The 18,843-nt window shown below is 32.4% G+C and overlaps 1 protein-coding gene across 1 annotated transcript in view; it reads left to right on the plus strand.

Moving 5' to 3' along the window:
- The window catches only part of CDH9 (cadherin 9), a gene marked incomplete at both ends in the record, with an annotated part of 81,489 nt that overhangs the window by 24,714 nt on the left and 37,932 nt on the right, over positions 1 to 18,843 (plus strand). The window contains one exon of the mRNA XM_079703714.1: positions 17,693 to 17,987. Within this exon, the coding sequence (XP_079559840.1) occupies positions 17,693 to 17,987 (295 nt within the window). The remainder of the gene's footprint in view (positions 1 to 17,692; positions 17,988 to 18,843) is intronic.

An 18,843-nucleotide genomic window follows, 5' to 3' on the forward strand; every position in this document is an offset into this window, starting at 1 on the left:
AACAGAAAAAGTGTGATGATAGGACTACTTGCAGATAGACTGGATAAAGAGGATGAGAAAAAGAGAGGAAATACTTTTGATGTGATCAGTTGAACAATGGGTAGCACTACTGACCACAATGGAGTCTACTGGAAAAGGCAAGGTGAGGGGATGAGAAGTGGATGACTTAGGGAGAAACAGAGAATTCTTTTGGGACTATATAAAGTTTTAAATGGCTTATTTGGCACACTGATGGGTATGAAAGGCAGGCATTTAAATGTTAGATTTGAAAAGACAGTGGAAAAATTAGCATGGAGATGTCACATGTGGTATCATTCTCAAAAAATTTGTATGTAGACATCTGAATAGATAAACTACTTAGAGACAAAGTATAAATAGAAGACAGGGATAAGGGCTCTTCTTATTGTATAATAATAAATTCTTTAAGGCAGTATCCATGGAAAAGTCTAGGAGAAAATGCTTTATGAGCACACTTGCAGTGCACTAGTGAGTAAGTTTTATTTAAAAAAAATATTCTTGAAGTATAATAGAGAAACATTTAATAGAATGATAGTCAAATTTTCAAATTCACTCTGTAATAATTTAATCAAAGTTATGTAATGTCTGTATATGTTAAATTACTGTCTCATTAGGTTTTTTAAGGAAGAATGATATATTACTAAGTATGAACTTTGTTTTTCAATAAAAATGAGGAAATGTGTAGCTTCTATAAACACTGAGGTTACACTGAAGTTGGTGTGAAGAATCCACTGCAGGCAGTCTGTTTTATGCTGATACCACATAGAATATTAATCATATAACATACTTCTTAATTACATATTTATTTTAGTTTCATTTACTGTTTTGAAAACAGCCTCACTGTTCAACTTTGACTATTTTTTCTTAAACTGTTTGTTCCTTAAGGAATGGAAACATTTTAGATTAATTCCATAAACATTAGTTTTAGCACAGCAAAATTCCTAAGGAGAACTGTTTTCTTGTGGGTTTTTTTTTTTTTTTTTTACTGGACCTATGTGTTGGAGATGGAAGTTTTGTAGGCATATTTGAATCAATAAAAGTGGAATCAGTGAGGATAGCATTGTGATGTCACTGATTAAGGAATGAAAAATGATTGTCCTTTCCTTCTGAGCTAAAACAAATGATAGAGAATTGTCAGATCAGACTCAAATAAATCAGAGATTATTGCCCAGCAGTAAGCTTCACTAATGGTTTCAAGGACACATACAATCTATGGAAAAATGGGAAGGAGGGAGAGATGCAGGGTATTTAGTGTGGCTTCCCAGATCCCTACTTGGTGCATCTCAAGCCCACATCTAAAGAATAGGTCTAAGTAAGAAGGGCGGTTACTTGCTTTATAAAACATGGTGTATTTAGGTTATGAAGCATCTCCACTTTATACTCATATAACTTACATGATATTTTCCAGAGAGCATGCCTCATTAATCACAGGTTCTTGATTTAATTACCAAAGGCAACCCTAAACAAGGTATAGTCTACTAAAGCATTTTGAGGTAAGTATTCTCCTCCTATTAAATACCATTAGTTTTTTTTTAGGACATCTATTCTTAGCATGTTTGCAATGAGATTAGATCATGTTCACCTGTCTTCTTTCAACCTACGGAGTGTCTCTTCAGTAATGCAAAGAAAACATTTTATAGGTGAACTATTTCCTAGTTTATCCTCTGTCCTCAGTCAGTATTCCATACTGTATGCTTCACAGACACATTTTCATTTTCTGTCTTATATTTTGTGTTATATTTTCTACAAAGTTTAATCTTACTAACGTGATGACAATGAACTGGACTTTTTAGTCATACACTAATAGGAATTTCCTTTGCAAAACTTGTTGTACATGATGATACGTCTTCAGAGTTGTTTTAGTCTTCTTTTGTCAGTGCAATTACTCTTATTCCTTCAGTGACCAAAATCATGTGAACTTTTTATATCTGTTAATGTAAGCATTTACTGAATGTTTAATTTTCATAAGGCCAACTTTACTTCCTTTTCTGGACAAACAGTTTTCAGAGGGCTTTCATCAAGTGGCGGCTTCAATTCAGATCATAAAATATTTTCTCACCCTGATGAATTATCATTTACAGAAATCTGGTTTTAATTCTATAAATCAATTTTCAAAGCATTTGTTCATTGTATAGCTTTGTCAGAGAGATTAATGTAGTAATATCCCTATGTACCATACTTTTTTTTTTTTTTTTTTTTTTTTTTTGCTGTACGCGGGCCTCTCACTGTTGTGGCCTCTCCTGTTGTGGAGCACAGGCTCCGGATGCACAGGCTCAGTGGCCATGGCTCACGGGCCCAGCCGCTCTACGGCATGTGGGATCTTCCCGGACCGGGGCACGAACCCATGTCCCCTGCATCGACAGGCGGATTCTCAACCACTGCGCCACCAGGGAAGCCCCTATACTTTTTTTTAATACAGAATTTTATTTATATAATTCTTTTTTTTAATATATTTTTCTATTAGTTTTTGCTTTATAACAAAGTGAATCAGTCATACATAACCGAAGAACATTATACTGTGAATTCTGGGTTTCACTTGGTTTGTGAACATAGCATATTCCAGTGATAATAGGAAAAGGTTTAGGACACTGGAGTCCAGGTGTTAGTGTGTTACAGTCCATCTATATATACCCAGTAGGGATGACACAGTTTTGCTCCTCTATTTATTCAAACCCAATGAATTGAATCATTGTAATTTTTTTTATTTATGATATTCAGGCCATTAGAAAACAATGATAAAAGCCACACTTCTTTGCAATGATCCACTATTCCTTTAAGTTTAATATGGTATTCATACAATTGAACTTCCTTTGCTTGGCTCTCTAAGACACACGGTTACTGACCTTTAAAGCCATCAGGGATTATATCTGATTCCCTATGCTTGTAATGAATAAGCCCTCTGTCACCATTGTTGACAGCTCTGCTAAAGTTATTATTAAATTAATCCATATAATTAGAGCTTTGTTTTCTTGTAAGACCAATTTCCAGCCATTCCCAGTCTCCTGGAAAATAGCTTTTCTAATGCCTTTATTTGTGTAAAGACTTTTTCATCATCTTGACAACATTCTAGGACTATTATTTCAATCCTACTGAGAATCTCCAGACAAGCTCCTAACATCCCCACAGTATATTTGAAACAATGGGGCTGGTGCTTATCAAGCCACCACATATGTTGCTGCCATGGAATAATGAGCAGGAGTTCAATGTTCTGTGGGGATAACAAGTCCTGTGGTTTCTCCCTTCACTTGTCTTTGGTCATCATTAGATATGAGGGGAATAACGAAGAGTATTACTCTCTTGTGCTGAGATGCTCATTTGGAAATTGCATAGTTGCACCCTCCCTAGTATTTAAATCCTTTTAGGAGTATCTTTTTCATTTGTTATGTCTCCCATTTCTATTTATTACTTTTTTTCAACCCAAGAATGACTTTTAAGCTTAGCAGGCTTATGTACACATAGAGCTGGTAATAAAAGCAGCCTTATTAATACTTGACTTCTCCCACCCTTATCTCTAGGCAGATGAGGGATTTGAATAGGACAAGCCCTGCTGCTTGGTAATGGAACCACATTTTATAGGTAGGCATAATTAGGCCACAAGGATTGATATTATGACTCATCCCCAAATACCTTTAGAAATATGCACAGTAAATTTAATGACATCTATATCAAGCCTTAGGCATTCTTTAGATATACAACATTTTTAAATGGGTCTGGCATCACTGGAGAAGGAATAATAGAAGAAAAATGTTCTTAGATGGAAAGATGGAGTGTTTCATAATTGCATTCTTCCACTCCTCAATTCCTACCTCTAGATTCTATAAACAATTCCAGTGAGGATCTCACATTACTCCTTCTCATACTCAAACTTAGGACATATTCATTTAAATGATTAAGACAAACCAGTCTTTTTAGCCACACATTTTTAATAACAAGTGTTTCTACTGTCTATTGAATAGAGTACTTCTCTACGTGTAATAAATGTTGTGATATGTTCATAAAATTGGTTTCCCTGATTCTTTCAGTATGGTAATAACAGTGTAAAAAAAGGTGTAACTTGAATAGAAGAATTATACCCATGTATGCCACATTGACAGAAAATTGCCGTTCTAAACCTCTCCATGTATTTTTTGATGTACATCTACTACGTGATAAGCAAAACTGAAATAAGAATTGGTGTCAGGCCTGGATAACACATATTTGTAATCCTGAGGGCTACCAGTAGAGGTCATGTGTTATGAGCTATGTCATGTCCTAGTTCTTAGGAACTTTAGCCACAGCCATTTTCAAGCAATTCCTTTTCTGCTGATATTGGATGAACTTCTGGACACATAAGATATTTTGCAGGGTACTAGGAGAATTTGTTATCTCTCAACCCACCAGTGATTGGCTGAGCCCCAACATGTCCTTTCATTTCATTAACCCAAATAGCTAGCTCTATAAATCTAACTAGGGCACTGCCCTAGCATTCCATTGCCTTTCTGTGCTGTCATCTGTTTTTAATGTTGTTCAAAGGACATCATTTTATAGTGACTATAAGTCACAATTTACATACAATAAACTATTCAACTATTCTTAAGAGCTTAATGATGTCATATGTTTGTATGTACACACACACACACACACACACACACATACACACATTTGTGACTTCTCAGGACAAGGTATAGAGTCTCCATCACTTCTGAAAGTGCCATTTTGACCTTTCCAATCAATATACTGATATTGTGATTTATTATCCTCTAAATAAATTTTGCTTGTTTTTTGATCTTTATATAAATAAAATCATACAGGATGTTCATTTGTATGTTTGATTATTTTTAGTCACTGTACTGTATTTGAAATGCATACATGTTGCTGAATGCATCAGCATTTTGTTTTTTAATGCTGAGTAGTGTTTAATTGTATGGATATACATAATTTGTTTATCAATTCTATTAATTGTCAGATTATTTTGCATAAAATTTATATGAAAAATTTGATACAATAAAAATTAATATGAATAATACAATATAAAATTTTTATACAGGTGTTTAAGTGTGCATTGTCATATATGGGTACATACTAAAGAGTGCTTATAGTTGGTCTTTGGATAAGTAGTATATAATTGATTTTATTAAAAACTGCAAAATAGTGTATCAGATATGTAAAATAAGTTACCCTTCAAACTGGACAGTGTTTTGCACAGCCTATCGTTGTCAATTTAGTTTTCAATTTCAGGTATTCTGGAATATGTGTAGTATTTCCCATTGAGCTTTCAAGGTTGAAGCATTTTGATGAAGAATAGCATTGTTGAGAACGTTTTTATATTTGTTGACTATTCAAGTATCTACTTCTATGAAATGCCTGTTGTTCTTTTACCCATCTTGTATTGGTTGGATTCTTTTTGTTTACTGATTTGTCATTTTTTCATATTTATAGAGATGAGGCCTGTCCTAATATGTGTACTCTGTGAATATTTTATTCCAGTCTATGACTTGATTTTCACTTTCTTTACGTTGACTTTTTTGTGATTTTGCATTTTTTTGTTTTGTTTTTAATTAACAGCATTTATTTTTTAAAGCAGTTTTATATTTACCAAAAAAATGGATCCAAAAGAAGAGTTCCCTCTCCATATAGCTTCCCCTATTATTGACTCCATATAGCTTCCCCTATTATTAACAACATGCAATAACGCCAAACATTTGTTAAAATTGATGTAACAAATATTGTTACATTGTAATTAACTAAAGTTCATAGTTTATATTAGAGTTTACTCTTTGTGTCATACAGTCCTATGGGTTTTGAAAAGTGGATAATGTCTTAGATCCACCATTACTGTGTCATACAGAGTAGTGGGCCCTAAAAATCCCATGTGTTCCCTCTATTCATCTCTCCCTTACTCCCACCAAGGCCCTGGCACCATTGCTATATTTTTATCTCTAAAGTTTTGCCTTTTCCAGAATATAGAATGTATTTAAATCATACAGTATTCAGACTAGCTTCTTTCACTTAGTAATATGAATTTACATTTCTTTTATGTCTCTTTTTTTAAAGAATTATAATTTATTTGCCAAGAGTAGGGAGAAAATGTAATCTAGAAAATGTTTAATAAAACCAGAAAAGGCAGAAAAAGATTAAACAAATAAGAAAAGAAACAAAGAACCAGGGTGATGAATAAAAATAATTACAAATATGGTAGATATCGAACCAACTATATCAAAAAAACCTTTAAGTGTGAATGGTTTAAATACACCAATGATAGATAGAGAATGGATAAATAATACAAAACTTCACTAGATGTTGTCTAAATGGACTCACTTTAAATATAAAGATACAGGAAGATTAAAAGTGAAGAGATAAAGATATTCCAAGCTAGGAGAAATCGAATGTTGAAGGATCTACATTAATTTCAGTCACAGCCAATATCAGATCAAGAACACTTATCAGGAATAAATAGGAACAATACATAATGATAAAAAGGTCTATTCTCCAAGGAGGCAAAACAGCACTTAATGTGTATGCACCAAACCATATAACATCAAAATTCCTTGTCGTTTGATGAGTATATTTTAATTTTTATTAAATCAAAAATATTGTTTCATTTTCTTTATTGTTAGTGCTTATTGGTTTTGTATAAGAAGTATTTGCCTACCTTTGTATCATGAAGTCATTTTTTTTCCAAAATACTTTTTTTGTTCCTGCTATCACATTTAAGTCAGTAATACATCTCAAATTAATTTTTGTGGATAATGTGAGGTATGGATGAAGTTTCTTCATTTTTAAAATACTGGTATCAAGTTGCTTCAGCAGGATTTACTAAGAATTCCTTCAAAATGAAATTGCATTGGCACTTTTTTCTAAACTCAAGTGACTGTATACCTGTGAGTTTATTTCTAGATTTTCTGTTTGTCCTTGTTTGTGTTTCTAATACCTCACTGGCTTCATTATTGTAGGCATACAATAAGTTTTGGAATATAGAATATAAGTTCTCTTTGTTTCCCTTCGAGATTGTCTAGGCTACTCTAGGCCATTTGTATTTTCATGTTAATTTTAATTTTAGGTTGTCAATGTATTATTAAAAATACTTTCTGGAATTCTGATAAAGTTTGCATTGACTCCATATATGATATATGATATAAAATGTTAAACATATATTTTGGGAAGGGAGAGGAAAGACTTAATACAGATCATATGTAAACAGGCTGTGGGCCAGATTTTTGGTCAATCCCAGTCCAATTTAGTAGTACAGAGCACATTGTGGTGAATGTTTCATGTGTAACTGAAAAAAATGTGTGTTCTGTAGATATCAGTTTTTGTTCTATAGAAATATTATTGGGATTGATTTGGTTAATAGCATTGTCCAAATATTTTATAACTTTACTAGCATTTGTCTTTTTGTTCTATAATTATTAAAATTAGTATATTAAAATATCCAAGTATAAATATAGAATGAACTTTATATTGATACAGCTACTTTCATATAGATATATGTATATACATGGATTAGTATACACCCACATATAATTTCATTGTTCTATCAGTGAACTGCTGAGCGGTTCTAAAAGCAATACTCCAGTAGAAATTTCCAGTAGTAACCTAGCATCCAGATCTTGGTTTCTAATGCCATTCTTCAGTAAAAGGAACCAAGGCTTCCTGAAGAAATGGCTGATTCTAGGACTGGGAAAGGAAATATACAAGATGGTCCTGGAATATCTTGTATTGCTAGAAATTGAGAAAATGCACACACACACACAAACACACAGTGAAGATGAGGGTGTGTCAAAAGGACACAGGAACTGACTGTGAGGGTTCCCAAAGGGCAAAGATGGAAACATTGGAGCAATAAAAATCCAAAGAGACCATACTGATATTAATACATAATCATAAATAAGTAAATGGAAGAGAATAGACAAATCTTCCATGTAGAGCAAATCCAAATAATTTAGGAAGATACTCCTCCTTCAAGGAGGTGAAGCATAACTCCTCACTCCTTAAATGTTGGTAGAACATAGTGACTTCCTTACAAGAATATACTAAGGGAAGGGAGAATACAGAGTAACTTTATAGTGGAGACACTGGGCAAACACTAAATCAACTAAGTTAGCATCAACAGTAATACATCATGTTGAAAATAAATACCCTTGATATGACGTAATGAAATGGCACTTTACCCCTGTGGTCTTTCTTCCCAAAACACATAATCCTAGTATAATCTTGAGAAAGAACATCAGATAAATCCTATTAGAAGGACATACTACTAAATACATGGCATGCACACCTCAAAACTTTGGAGGTAATAAAAAATACAGAGAGTCTGAGAAACCATCACAGTATAGAGAAGCCTAAGGAATATGAGGACTAAACATAATGTGGAACAGATAAAAGATATTAGGTTAAAAGTAAAGGACTCCAAATAAAATACAGACTTTAGTTAATAATAATATTTGTCAATATTGGCTCATTAATTGTAGGAAATATACTATAATAACGTAAGAGGTTAATAAAAGAGAAACTGGGTGTGAGGTGTGTGGGAACTAACTGTAGTATCTTTGTATTTTTCCTGTAAATAAAAAAAAATATTCTAAAAGCATTATTAATATGCACATACAGTACTAAGTGAACCTATCTGCTTTTTGTACCTAAATTGTTAATTTGTTGTTTTAATTACATGTGGATAGTATAATGACTCACTGTGATCTATTCTAAAATCTCATAATTTCAGTTATATATCTAATGTATTAGATTCTTATAAGAAATAAAAGCGAATCATCTCCATAATAAAATTCAACTGTGATTTGGATTTGTCTACTACTTCTTTTAGTTTTATGAAATGTGCTTCATGTATTTTAAAATTGTTGTTCCATCCACAATATCAATAATTGTTATATCTTTCTGAGATAATGCCCTTTTTATCTTTATAAAACATTCCTCTTTACCATTTCTCAAAGTTTATTTTGTCTGATATTAATATAGCCCCACATGCTTCCTTACAATTATTATTTCCTATGTTTTGTATTTCTTTACTTCAGATGTATTTGTGTTCTTGGCTATATTTAAATCATGGCTCTTGTAATCTACATGTAGTTAATTATTTTTTGGTGTATTCTCAAAATCTCTTTATTACTTGAGGTTTTAGTCCATTAATATGTACTGGACTATTTACTTGTATTACATTTATTCTACCTATTCTTTTTTTAATCCTTTTTTTATTTCTTGCCTTTCTTTATGGAAGAGTGTTTCAATTTCCCCATCTTTCTTTCTCCCCTAATTAGTATTCCATTTTACATTTACTATGATCTTCTCAGCTTTATCTTCTTGTAATATTTACCAGCTGTGCTAAGGATTATGGAAAGATTATAAAGATAAAGATAAATATCCATCCTTAATTTACTTAAGTCCAACTGGAATATGATGCCATAATTACAAAATGTTATAACTTTGCAAAAAGTACAATCCATTTACCTTTTACACACTTGCTGATTATTGCTATACAATTTACTTTTACTGTGTTGTATAAACCTCATAATATATTGATCTTATCCTAGATTTAAACAGTCAATTGTCTTTAAGAAATACTTTTAAAGTCTCTTATATTTAGCAACTGTTTTGCCCTTTCCATGGCTCTTCATTTCTTTATGTCAAGGATTCAATCTAGGATTATTTCTATGCAGCCTAAAGATACTGATTTAGTATTTTTTGAAATGAAAGTCCTATTACAGTGGATTCTCTCACCATTTTTTTCTCAAAATGTTATTATTTCTTCATTTTTGAAAGGTTATTTTACTGAACAATTTTGGGTTTTATTACTTCTAATGTGAATTCAGCTGTCTTTATTGTTATATTTTTTCCCTGAATATATGTTTATTCCTTGGATGCTTTAAAGGTCTCTTTGTTCACAACAGAATCAGATTTAAAACTGATCAAAAAATAACTAGAAAACATTAAAATTTCTGAAAATTAATAGTACACTTCTAGATAAAGAGGAAATCACAAAAAATTAAGAAATATGAATATTTTCTCTAAATAATAGTTTTCATCGATTTGACGATGATGTGCCCAAATTTACATTTTTTGTAATTATTTTTTATTGAAATTCACTGAAATTGGATATATGCCCAGCAGAATCACTAATCTCTGTATAGGCTCCACTTCCCTGCAGTAAAACTCTTCGCAGGCAGAATGCTACGCTAGAGTGAATTTATAGTTCATCTTGTGGCTTCCCCTCTGCTGTTCAGTTCCTGAAAACATTGGCTTCATATATTTTGTCCAGATTTGTAGTTGCTTACTATGAGAGGGTAAGCCCAGTTAACCCAGGTTAGCCCAAACTGGAAATGTTTATGGTGTAAATATATTGCATATTAGTGGCCTTCTATTTAGGTTTTATTTATCATAAAACTCGATATTAATATAACAGTCATGAAGCCCATACCTAATATAAGTAAACTTAAAGATAATAAATTGTTTTATCTGAAACAAACACAAAAAATATACTGTTAAGACACAGAATATATTTCCAAATATACTGGAAATGCATTTTAACATTACTAAAACATCAGAAATATATTGTAATTGTTATTAATGGTTATTTTTAGCAACTGTCAGCAACAGCTCTATGGCTTTCCTCATTAAAAATTGAGCAAGATGTTAGAAAATTCCAAATATAATTTTAAGGATGTGTAATGATTGTTCATAATAAGAGTTGGGCAATATGGCATACTTTTGCAATTAAAAACACTTTAAACAAAAATTAAAATAAGCAAATAAAATACCCTTATTTCTCATTTTTAAAGGAAGATTGATTAGAGATGAATTTACTTTGATTTTGCAAACTTTACTCTGAGTTCTTCAGAGAAACAGAACACATATAACATGTTGAATAGGTTATATATATGATAACATATTTATATATTTATGTACACACACACGTATATATACATGCACTGCTTAAAGTTCTGTCCACTGAGAGGATTTCTCTTCAGCACTGTCCTTCAAGGATGTCTCAGAAAGGGACTGTAGTATTGTAGTCCAGTTTTGAGTGACGCCTGAAAGTCATGCAGAAGTCTTTTTAAACCAGCCCCAAGACTTTTCTTCTTCCGTCACCTGAAGAAGAAACTCCTCATGAGGCTACAGGTGAAGACTGGGGAGAGAGGGCAGTGTAGCAGGAGTGGGGACCATGGGCATTTGGGCCACTACTTCCTGTAACTTGTGTTTTCAGAGCATATCCAGGCCTGATCACATATGTACCAGTTCCATTTGATGATGGAATACTGTTGCGCACACTCAACTTTATGGCTTGATAGGTCAGATAACATGCAGTTCATGATGAGCATCTCAGGTTGCATGGTAACTTGGTACCCGCAGTTAAGCAATCAGTTTGTAGGCCAAGGTTTTTCTCAAAAGGAGATTAGTTGTAGACAGAGGATATCAGGGCTTTGCTCCAAAATTAGGAGGGTCTGCACTGCAACTCACCTATAGGGGCCTGTCACAGGCTCCAACCAGCATCTTTATCTGCCACTGACACTTTAAGCACCTCTGGATCTGTTGGATTATATGGTCAAAGTGATAGAGTAGCTCGCATACCAGCCCAGACTTGTTGCAGAGACTTCTCGAGTTCTGAGTCCAACTCAAAGCCAGAAGCTTTTCAGGTGACTTGGTAAATGGATAGGGATAAAACACCCAAATGAGGAATATGCTGCCTCCAAAGTCCAAAGAGGCCCACTAGCCATTGTGCCTCTTTTTTGGTTGTAGGATAGGCCAGAAGTGACAATTTATTATTTACCACAGAATGGGTTTAGGGACCCACTGAGCCCAGTATGAGATGAACCTCAGGTAAAACTCCATCCGTCACCTGACTTTCATATGCCTCTACTCGGGTAGGCAGATCACACTGATATTTTAGATCTCCTGGAATCAATATTAGTTCAGAGTCAGTGTCCAGTAATACCAAAATGTCCAATTATTTTCTTTTCCTCACTGCACAGTTATCCTGGTAAAAGGCATATGTTTTTTAGGGAAGGCTGGGAAAAAGACTAAGAGTACAAATTTTTGGTGTGTACTGGGGTCCTTTCTCAAGAGGACTTGGCATCCTCTTTATTCAAGAGATTCTGATTCTGTAAACTGGTTCAGGCCTAGGAACTGATTGACTCTGTTTTTATGATTTATGTTGGTGTTTTGCTCTCTTGACCTTGAACTTTTCTGCTTTTACGGGTTAAGTATGGATTTAGTAGCCTTCCTCTCTACTTCTAGGAACACTGTACTCAATTAGCCAATGCCATAGGCCTGTGTGAGTCAGACTATCCTGACTGCTGCTTTGACTCTGCTGTCCATTATGATAATCCTGCCACCTATCTTTTGGCAGGTGACTGCTGAACTTAGCCTCTGTCACTCTGGGATCCAATTACTCCCATTGCATATAGGTTTCCCAATTCATTGATAGCAGTTCCCACTATAAGATCTGGCCTACAGAAAAAGAGTGATCACAAAGCTCTTCAAGGATGCGTGGGCTCTCTCACTATTTGTTTCTCACCATAGTGGTGAAAGATGTCTTCTGGACCCTCTCAGTGTGGGTGAGTAGATCTTAAACGACAAAGCTACACTAACATTCCAACCTCCCTAAAGACTACTAGTTTTCTTTCTCTGGAAAACCCAGACTAATAAAGATTTTATTTTTATAAATTATAATATATATATATATTTATGTATACATCATGTATATATATATTATAAATACACACAAAATTAATTCTGTTTCTCTGGAAAAAAATATAAATACATATCCATTACATTATTTTATACCAATATACATTTATATTATATTATTATATAAACATATATATGTAAAGAATTGGCTACCATGATTATGGAGCCTGGAAAGTCCTAAGATCTGCAGTTGGCAAGCTGGAGACCCAGAATGCCGATGGAATAGTTCAAGTCCAAGTCCAAATGCTTGAGAACTGGAGATTCAGTGGTGTAACTTCCAGTCTGAATCACAGACAGCAGGAAGAAAGAGTGAATTCTCCTGTTTTCAGTCTTTTTGTATTCTGGCCTTTAAAGGATTAGATGAGGCCCACCCACTTTAGGAAAGGACAATCTACTTCACACAGTCTACAGATTGAGTTGTGAATCTCTTCCAGAAGTATCCCCATAGACACATTCAGAATAACATTTAACCAAATATTTGGACATTCTGTGGCCCAGTTAAATTGGCATATAAAATTAACCATCACAGTTTAAATTTTTAGCTTATTTTGCATGTACATATTTACTTTTTCAAAATTTCTAAAAACAAAAAAATTGTAGCAGAGCAAAACTAAAAATGTAATGTTGGAAAATAATAGTTAGCATCTAAAATATTTATCCATGACTTATTTTGCTTTCAGTGTATTTATTAAAGTTCAGAAGAGGCCACTAAGTTATGACCAGGAAGCGAAGACTATTTGGTTTATTGATGTATGAAGAAAATAATTACTTTTTGGTACTCTTATTTCTTAAGGGATTTTATGTGGGCTTTGTTCTATAATAGATAAACAATATTTTCAAGATTTCTATTTTTTTATGATACTACAAAATGTTGAATTTTGGTTTTATTTTTAAGACTTTTGTTTATATTTAAGTTATTGTATAATAGGTTTTCCTATCAATTTCTATCAATTCTAAATGTATAATTCAAAATTAATAATGTACATAATAGAGAAATTTAGTATTTTAAGATAGTAGTTTTCATTTTTGTTATATTGCACCAGAAAATAACTATTGGGAGCTTTTGTTCTTAAAATGAAATTGTGAATTAAAGACAATGCTTTAAAATGTGTTTGATTTTGTGTAAAATAATACTTTTAAAATGGCATTTTAAATTAACAGAATAAGTAATATATATGAACTACTGCGACACGGTTTAAAACAGGTAGAAATAGAATAATAAATCTAAATTACAATGATTTCAATATATGAATGACTAAAATAATATTAGTTTGTTGCAAAGATTTATTTAGTAACTAAAATTTAATATATTCAGACAACATACTTATTCTGAAAGTCTTGTAATTTCATAAATATCTTAATTTCCCTTTGGACATCATCCTCAGTCCAAACACCATGATATTATAATGCTGAATTTTCCTTGAAATTTTAAATATTGAATATAAAACCATTCAGAGGAAAGTATAGTTACTAGGATTATTATTATGTTTGACTAAATACTTTTGTAGACTTCAACATATTTTGAATGAGTAGAAAATCTAAGAAGTACATTGTTTCCATAGGTGTTTGAATCCAACATGTAGAATCATATATAATTTAGTGTGATAGACACAGATTCAGTTTCCTACACATTTTAATAATCACAATAGAATGTTAAATCTCTATTAAATGCAAAAAATAAAGATATAACAATATTTATTATAGTGTTATTATGTTAAATATATGGAAAGATAGTGGGGAGGGATATAGAAAATTTAAAACTAATTTTCATTTGTGTATACATATGTAAATTTCCACAGAAATTCTATAACAGTACAAACGTGTTCCTGCCTTTTATTTTGGCTACTTATTAATAATTTCCATAATATAAGCATGGGATAGGGACCCTGACAATACACAATCTTTACCTCACCACATTTAATATTCCACAATTTTCAGTAAATTGCAGCATTATCCCTGGATTATCTTTGTTTCAGTCTGACAATATATTTGACAATATTGATAACTGACTAATCTCTCATGTTTCTTTTTCTGTGTATAAATGTGAGAAGACTAGAGTACCCGCTGTGGGAGACATCGTGTAGTTTATTTCCTATATCTCTCCAGACTAGTTTTATTTAGTTTTCCTTTATTTTATGGAGAAATTAATACAAATTTATTCATAAAAATGTATAAAACATATACAACCTAAAAACAAAGGGAAACATTTTAAAACTATACAAGTGCTTGCAATATTATGCATATGTTGAGTATTTTTATGAAAAATAAAGATATAAAAAGTTGAAATTATACTCTATAGATTGTATTTTAACATAATATCTCATTTAAATGATTTACATCCAACAGTATATATGTAGACCATAATTTTAATGACTATAAATAATAGCATTGTACACATTCTAACCACATTAATAAGGTGAACATTTTAGTTGTCTCAACATTTTTGCCAAATTAAATAAAGCTTCTAATACATTTAAATTATCTATCTATACATGTATCTTTTTCATATTTTCCTAATTATTTCCTTCCATTAAAAGTATCTTCTTTTTCTCCTCTTAGAATAAAAGTACTAACAATACAAAGATAAATGTACAAAAATATCTATTATACAGTAGCTTGAAAAAACTATTTGAAAAATGCAATCATTAAAGTAATTTTATTTACATAGATTTCTAAGATGTAATTTTATTTAAAAAAGGCAAGTTTTATGTTATTTATAATCTGATTTTTCTAATAATCACTGACAACTAAACTTGTTTTATATATGTAAAAACATATTGTTAAAAAAAGAGGAAATATTTGGTTTTTAAGAAATATGTGTTGAGGCCATAGAAATTATATATATATATATATATATCAATCTTTCTCTCTTGGATTTTACAGTTTAGTGAGCACAACAAACAATTTTACCAAATGGGGTATCATGATAGGAAAGTGAAATGTGTTTTATAATTACAGAGCAGGCATATTTATTCTAGTCTAGAGGGTTAGGGAAAGCATCCTTAAGAAAAAAATATTTTAATGAGATTTGATGAACATTTAGTTAGGGGAAAATACAGAGAAGAGAAAGGGTGTTAAAGGGTGAGAGAAACATCTGCAAACATCAGGTATGAAAGCTGGAACAGGTCTTCTGAGAAATGAAGAAAACAAAACAGGCAAAACAAAACAATTGGTATGTACAGAGTGTATAGCAAAGTGGATAAAGGTGACAGAAAACACATCTGGAGATGAGAACAAGATTATGGATAATGCATAAATAAGGCTATAGAGTCCAAGGAAATAGAATAACAATAAAAGTAACGATTCTTTTAAAAAAGAATATTATCCCCTTTTAATAGAAGTGGCTTAAACACACACACACACACACACACACACACACACACAATTTGCCCAATATAACAGAAATTTGCATGAGACCAAGCCTGGTTTATAAGACTTTAGATTCATGGTTCTTATGCACTGTACCTGGTTGAAGATTTTTAAGCTAAGAAGTAATATGACTCGATTTGTGATGTAGAAAAATCAGTTTCTTTAGTATGGAAAATTGTTTGGAGTAGAACAAGAGGGAGGTAGGCATCAATTAGAAGATTGTTCCACTGGTATAGATAAGATATGATGAACAAAACCCGGGTGGTAGCCATAGAGATGGAGACAGATGGATGGGTGGGGGAGATATTTCAGAGAAGAAAAGGCTACATATGGTTATTTTTTTGTGTGTGTGTGGTACGCGGGCCTCTCACTGTCGTGGCCTCTCCCGTTGCGGAGCACAGGCTCCGGACACGCAGGCCCAGCAGCCATGGCCCACGGGCCCAGCCGCTCCGCGGCATATGGGATCCTCCCAGACCGGGGCACGAACCCGTATCCCCTGCATCGGCAGGCGGACTCTCAACCACTGCGCCACCAGGGAGGCCCCATATGGTTATTTTAACATTGGGTAAAGGAGGAGTAAAGTATGAATCTCAAGTCTGTAATTTTGGCTACCATAAAAAATAGATTCAAATAGTTAAATTGTTCAAAGATGGAATGGGACACTAAAGAAATAGATGGAGTAAGAATGTATTGGGAATTGTGAAGTATATGATGGAAGACAACAGAGCAGGCATAGGCTAGTAAAGACTCAAGTTTCAGAATAGTGTCAGGTTTGCAAAAACATTAGGATTTTTTCCAACTCAAAATTTCTGTAAATACATGATCCGTTTGTCTGTTTTAAATACTCAGTGAAAAATCTTCTATACTAAGAAGTTTAATTTTAAGATGGGAATGAATAGAAGGAAGATAATTTATGAAAAAAATCCTAATATTTTCATCAAATTATTTACATGACCAATGGAAAAGCCCTGTGTGTTTTACATCACTTGAAATTTCAAATGTCTATAAAATACATCAATTTCCAAAAAGTGAGAACCTCCTGGTTGAAAGAGTACTCTCCCAAAGTCATGTAGAGAATAATCTATGAGATTAATATTCTGTCTCTGGTTGGTCTCTGATGACAGAGCCTGTGCATCTGCAAGCAATATTACACTGAAGGGAGGGAAAGTCATTTAAAATTATGGTATATATCCTAAACTTATCATCATAATAAGGTCAGAAATTTCTCACATCACCTCTTTGGGTTTAGTGATTTTAGATGTAATCGAGTATATTAATATTGTACACTTAAGATTTATTAGACCAATGGATTTTTTCTTGTTAATGTACTAGACATTTAAATCTTGGTAGCATTCTACTCAAAAATGTCTTGGAAACACTGTGTTTTGAGAAATTTATATATACTTTTTATTTTATTTTAAATGTAGTCTCATATAAATATGTATTTAAAAATTTTGAGAATGATAAAACTAAAATGTTTAATCTCTCCACAGTAAAAATTAAGATAACCACTGCCATCATTGTTCCAGTGATGTCATGTAGAGATAAATTAATATCTGCCAAAATTATTTTTTCTGTAATAACAATGCACATATTTATAGAACTCTTCTTTTCTACCTCTCTGAAGCTTCACACTGACCAAGATAAAGGAGATGGAAATTTAAAATACATATTAACAGGAGATGGGGCTGGCAGTCTGTTCATAATAGATGAAAACACAGGAGATATTCATGCGGCAAAGAAATTAGACAGAGAAGAAAAGTCCCTGTACGTTCTTCGTGCCAAGGCTATAGACAGAAAAACCGGGCGGCAGGTGGAGCCTGAATCTGAATTTATAATTAAAATCCATGATATCAATGACAATGAACCGAAATTCACAAAAGACTTGTACACTGCCAGTGTTCCTGAAATGTCTGGAGTCGGTAGGTATATATTAATCCATGTAAACTAAGTTTTCTTTTTTATTTTATTTTTTGCTAAGGTAGTTATTATGGACATACAGTTATGAGATGTGATCTCTTTCAAGATAAGAACTATAACTGAAACTACTATTTAGCGTTAGCTATCTCACTTCTACTTATTTTCGGTTGTATGTTTCTTAATGTTTCCTGCTATTTTGTAACTGACATCTAAGATGATTACTGAGAACAATTATTCCATTGCATTTCAACAAACGTCTTTACCTTTACTCAAATGTCATTCAAATGGCAGTCAAGTTTAATGTATTTTGGCCTGAAATGAAAGGAATATCAAATAGTGTCATCAGTTTTAGACAGTTTTGTTTGCATTATTTTGCATAAAAACAATGATTGCTTGCATTTGACAAATTTCTTTTGATCTCATTTGATCACTGAAACAACTTGATGTGGTAGGCATGGGAAATAGAACTTTAAATCTTCATTCTGTTAATTAGGATCCCTGGATTCAGAAAGATTAAGGAACTGAATTAAGGTCAAATGACCTGATAGCATAACAACAATATTCCAAGTCTTTTAAATATTATTTTAGCTATGTTCTATCCAGCAATGGTTTATCCTGAAAACTGAAAATAATCATTTCATTTTTTAAGGCTGCCCATGATTTTAAATGCCATTTGTTATTATGCAATGTTTTTATCTGTATATGTAACTACATTTAGCTATAATTATATGAAAGGTTTAGATTTGTTAATGAGATAATAAGAGCTGACTCTTAAATAATATTTCTAAAAAATAAGTGATATAAACTTACTATAATATCCCAAACATGTAACTGATTTTGAAAAATTGATATTTAGTT

The sequence above is a fragment of the Hyperoodon ampullatus genome (assembly GCF_949752795.1).
Source record: "Hyperoodon ampullatus genome assembly, chromosome: 4".
Lineage (NCBI taxonomy): Eukaryota > Metazoa > Chordata > Mammalia > Artiodactyla > Ziphiidae > Hyperoodon > Hyperoodon ampullatus.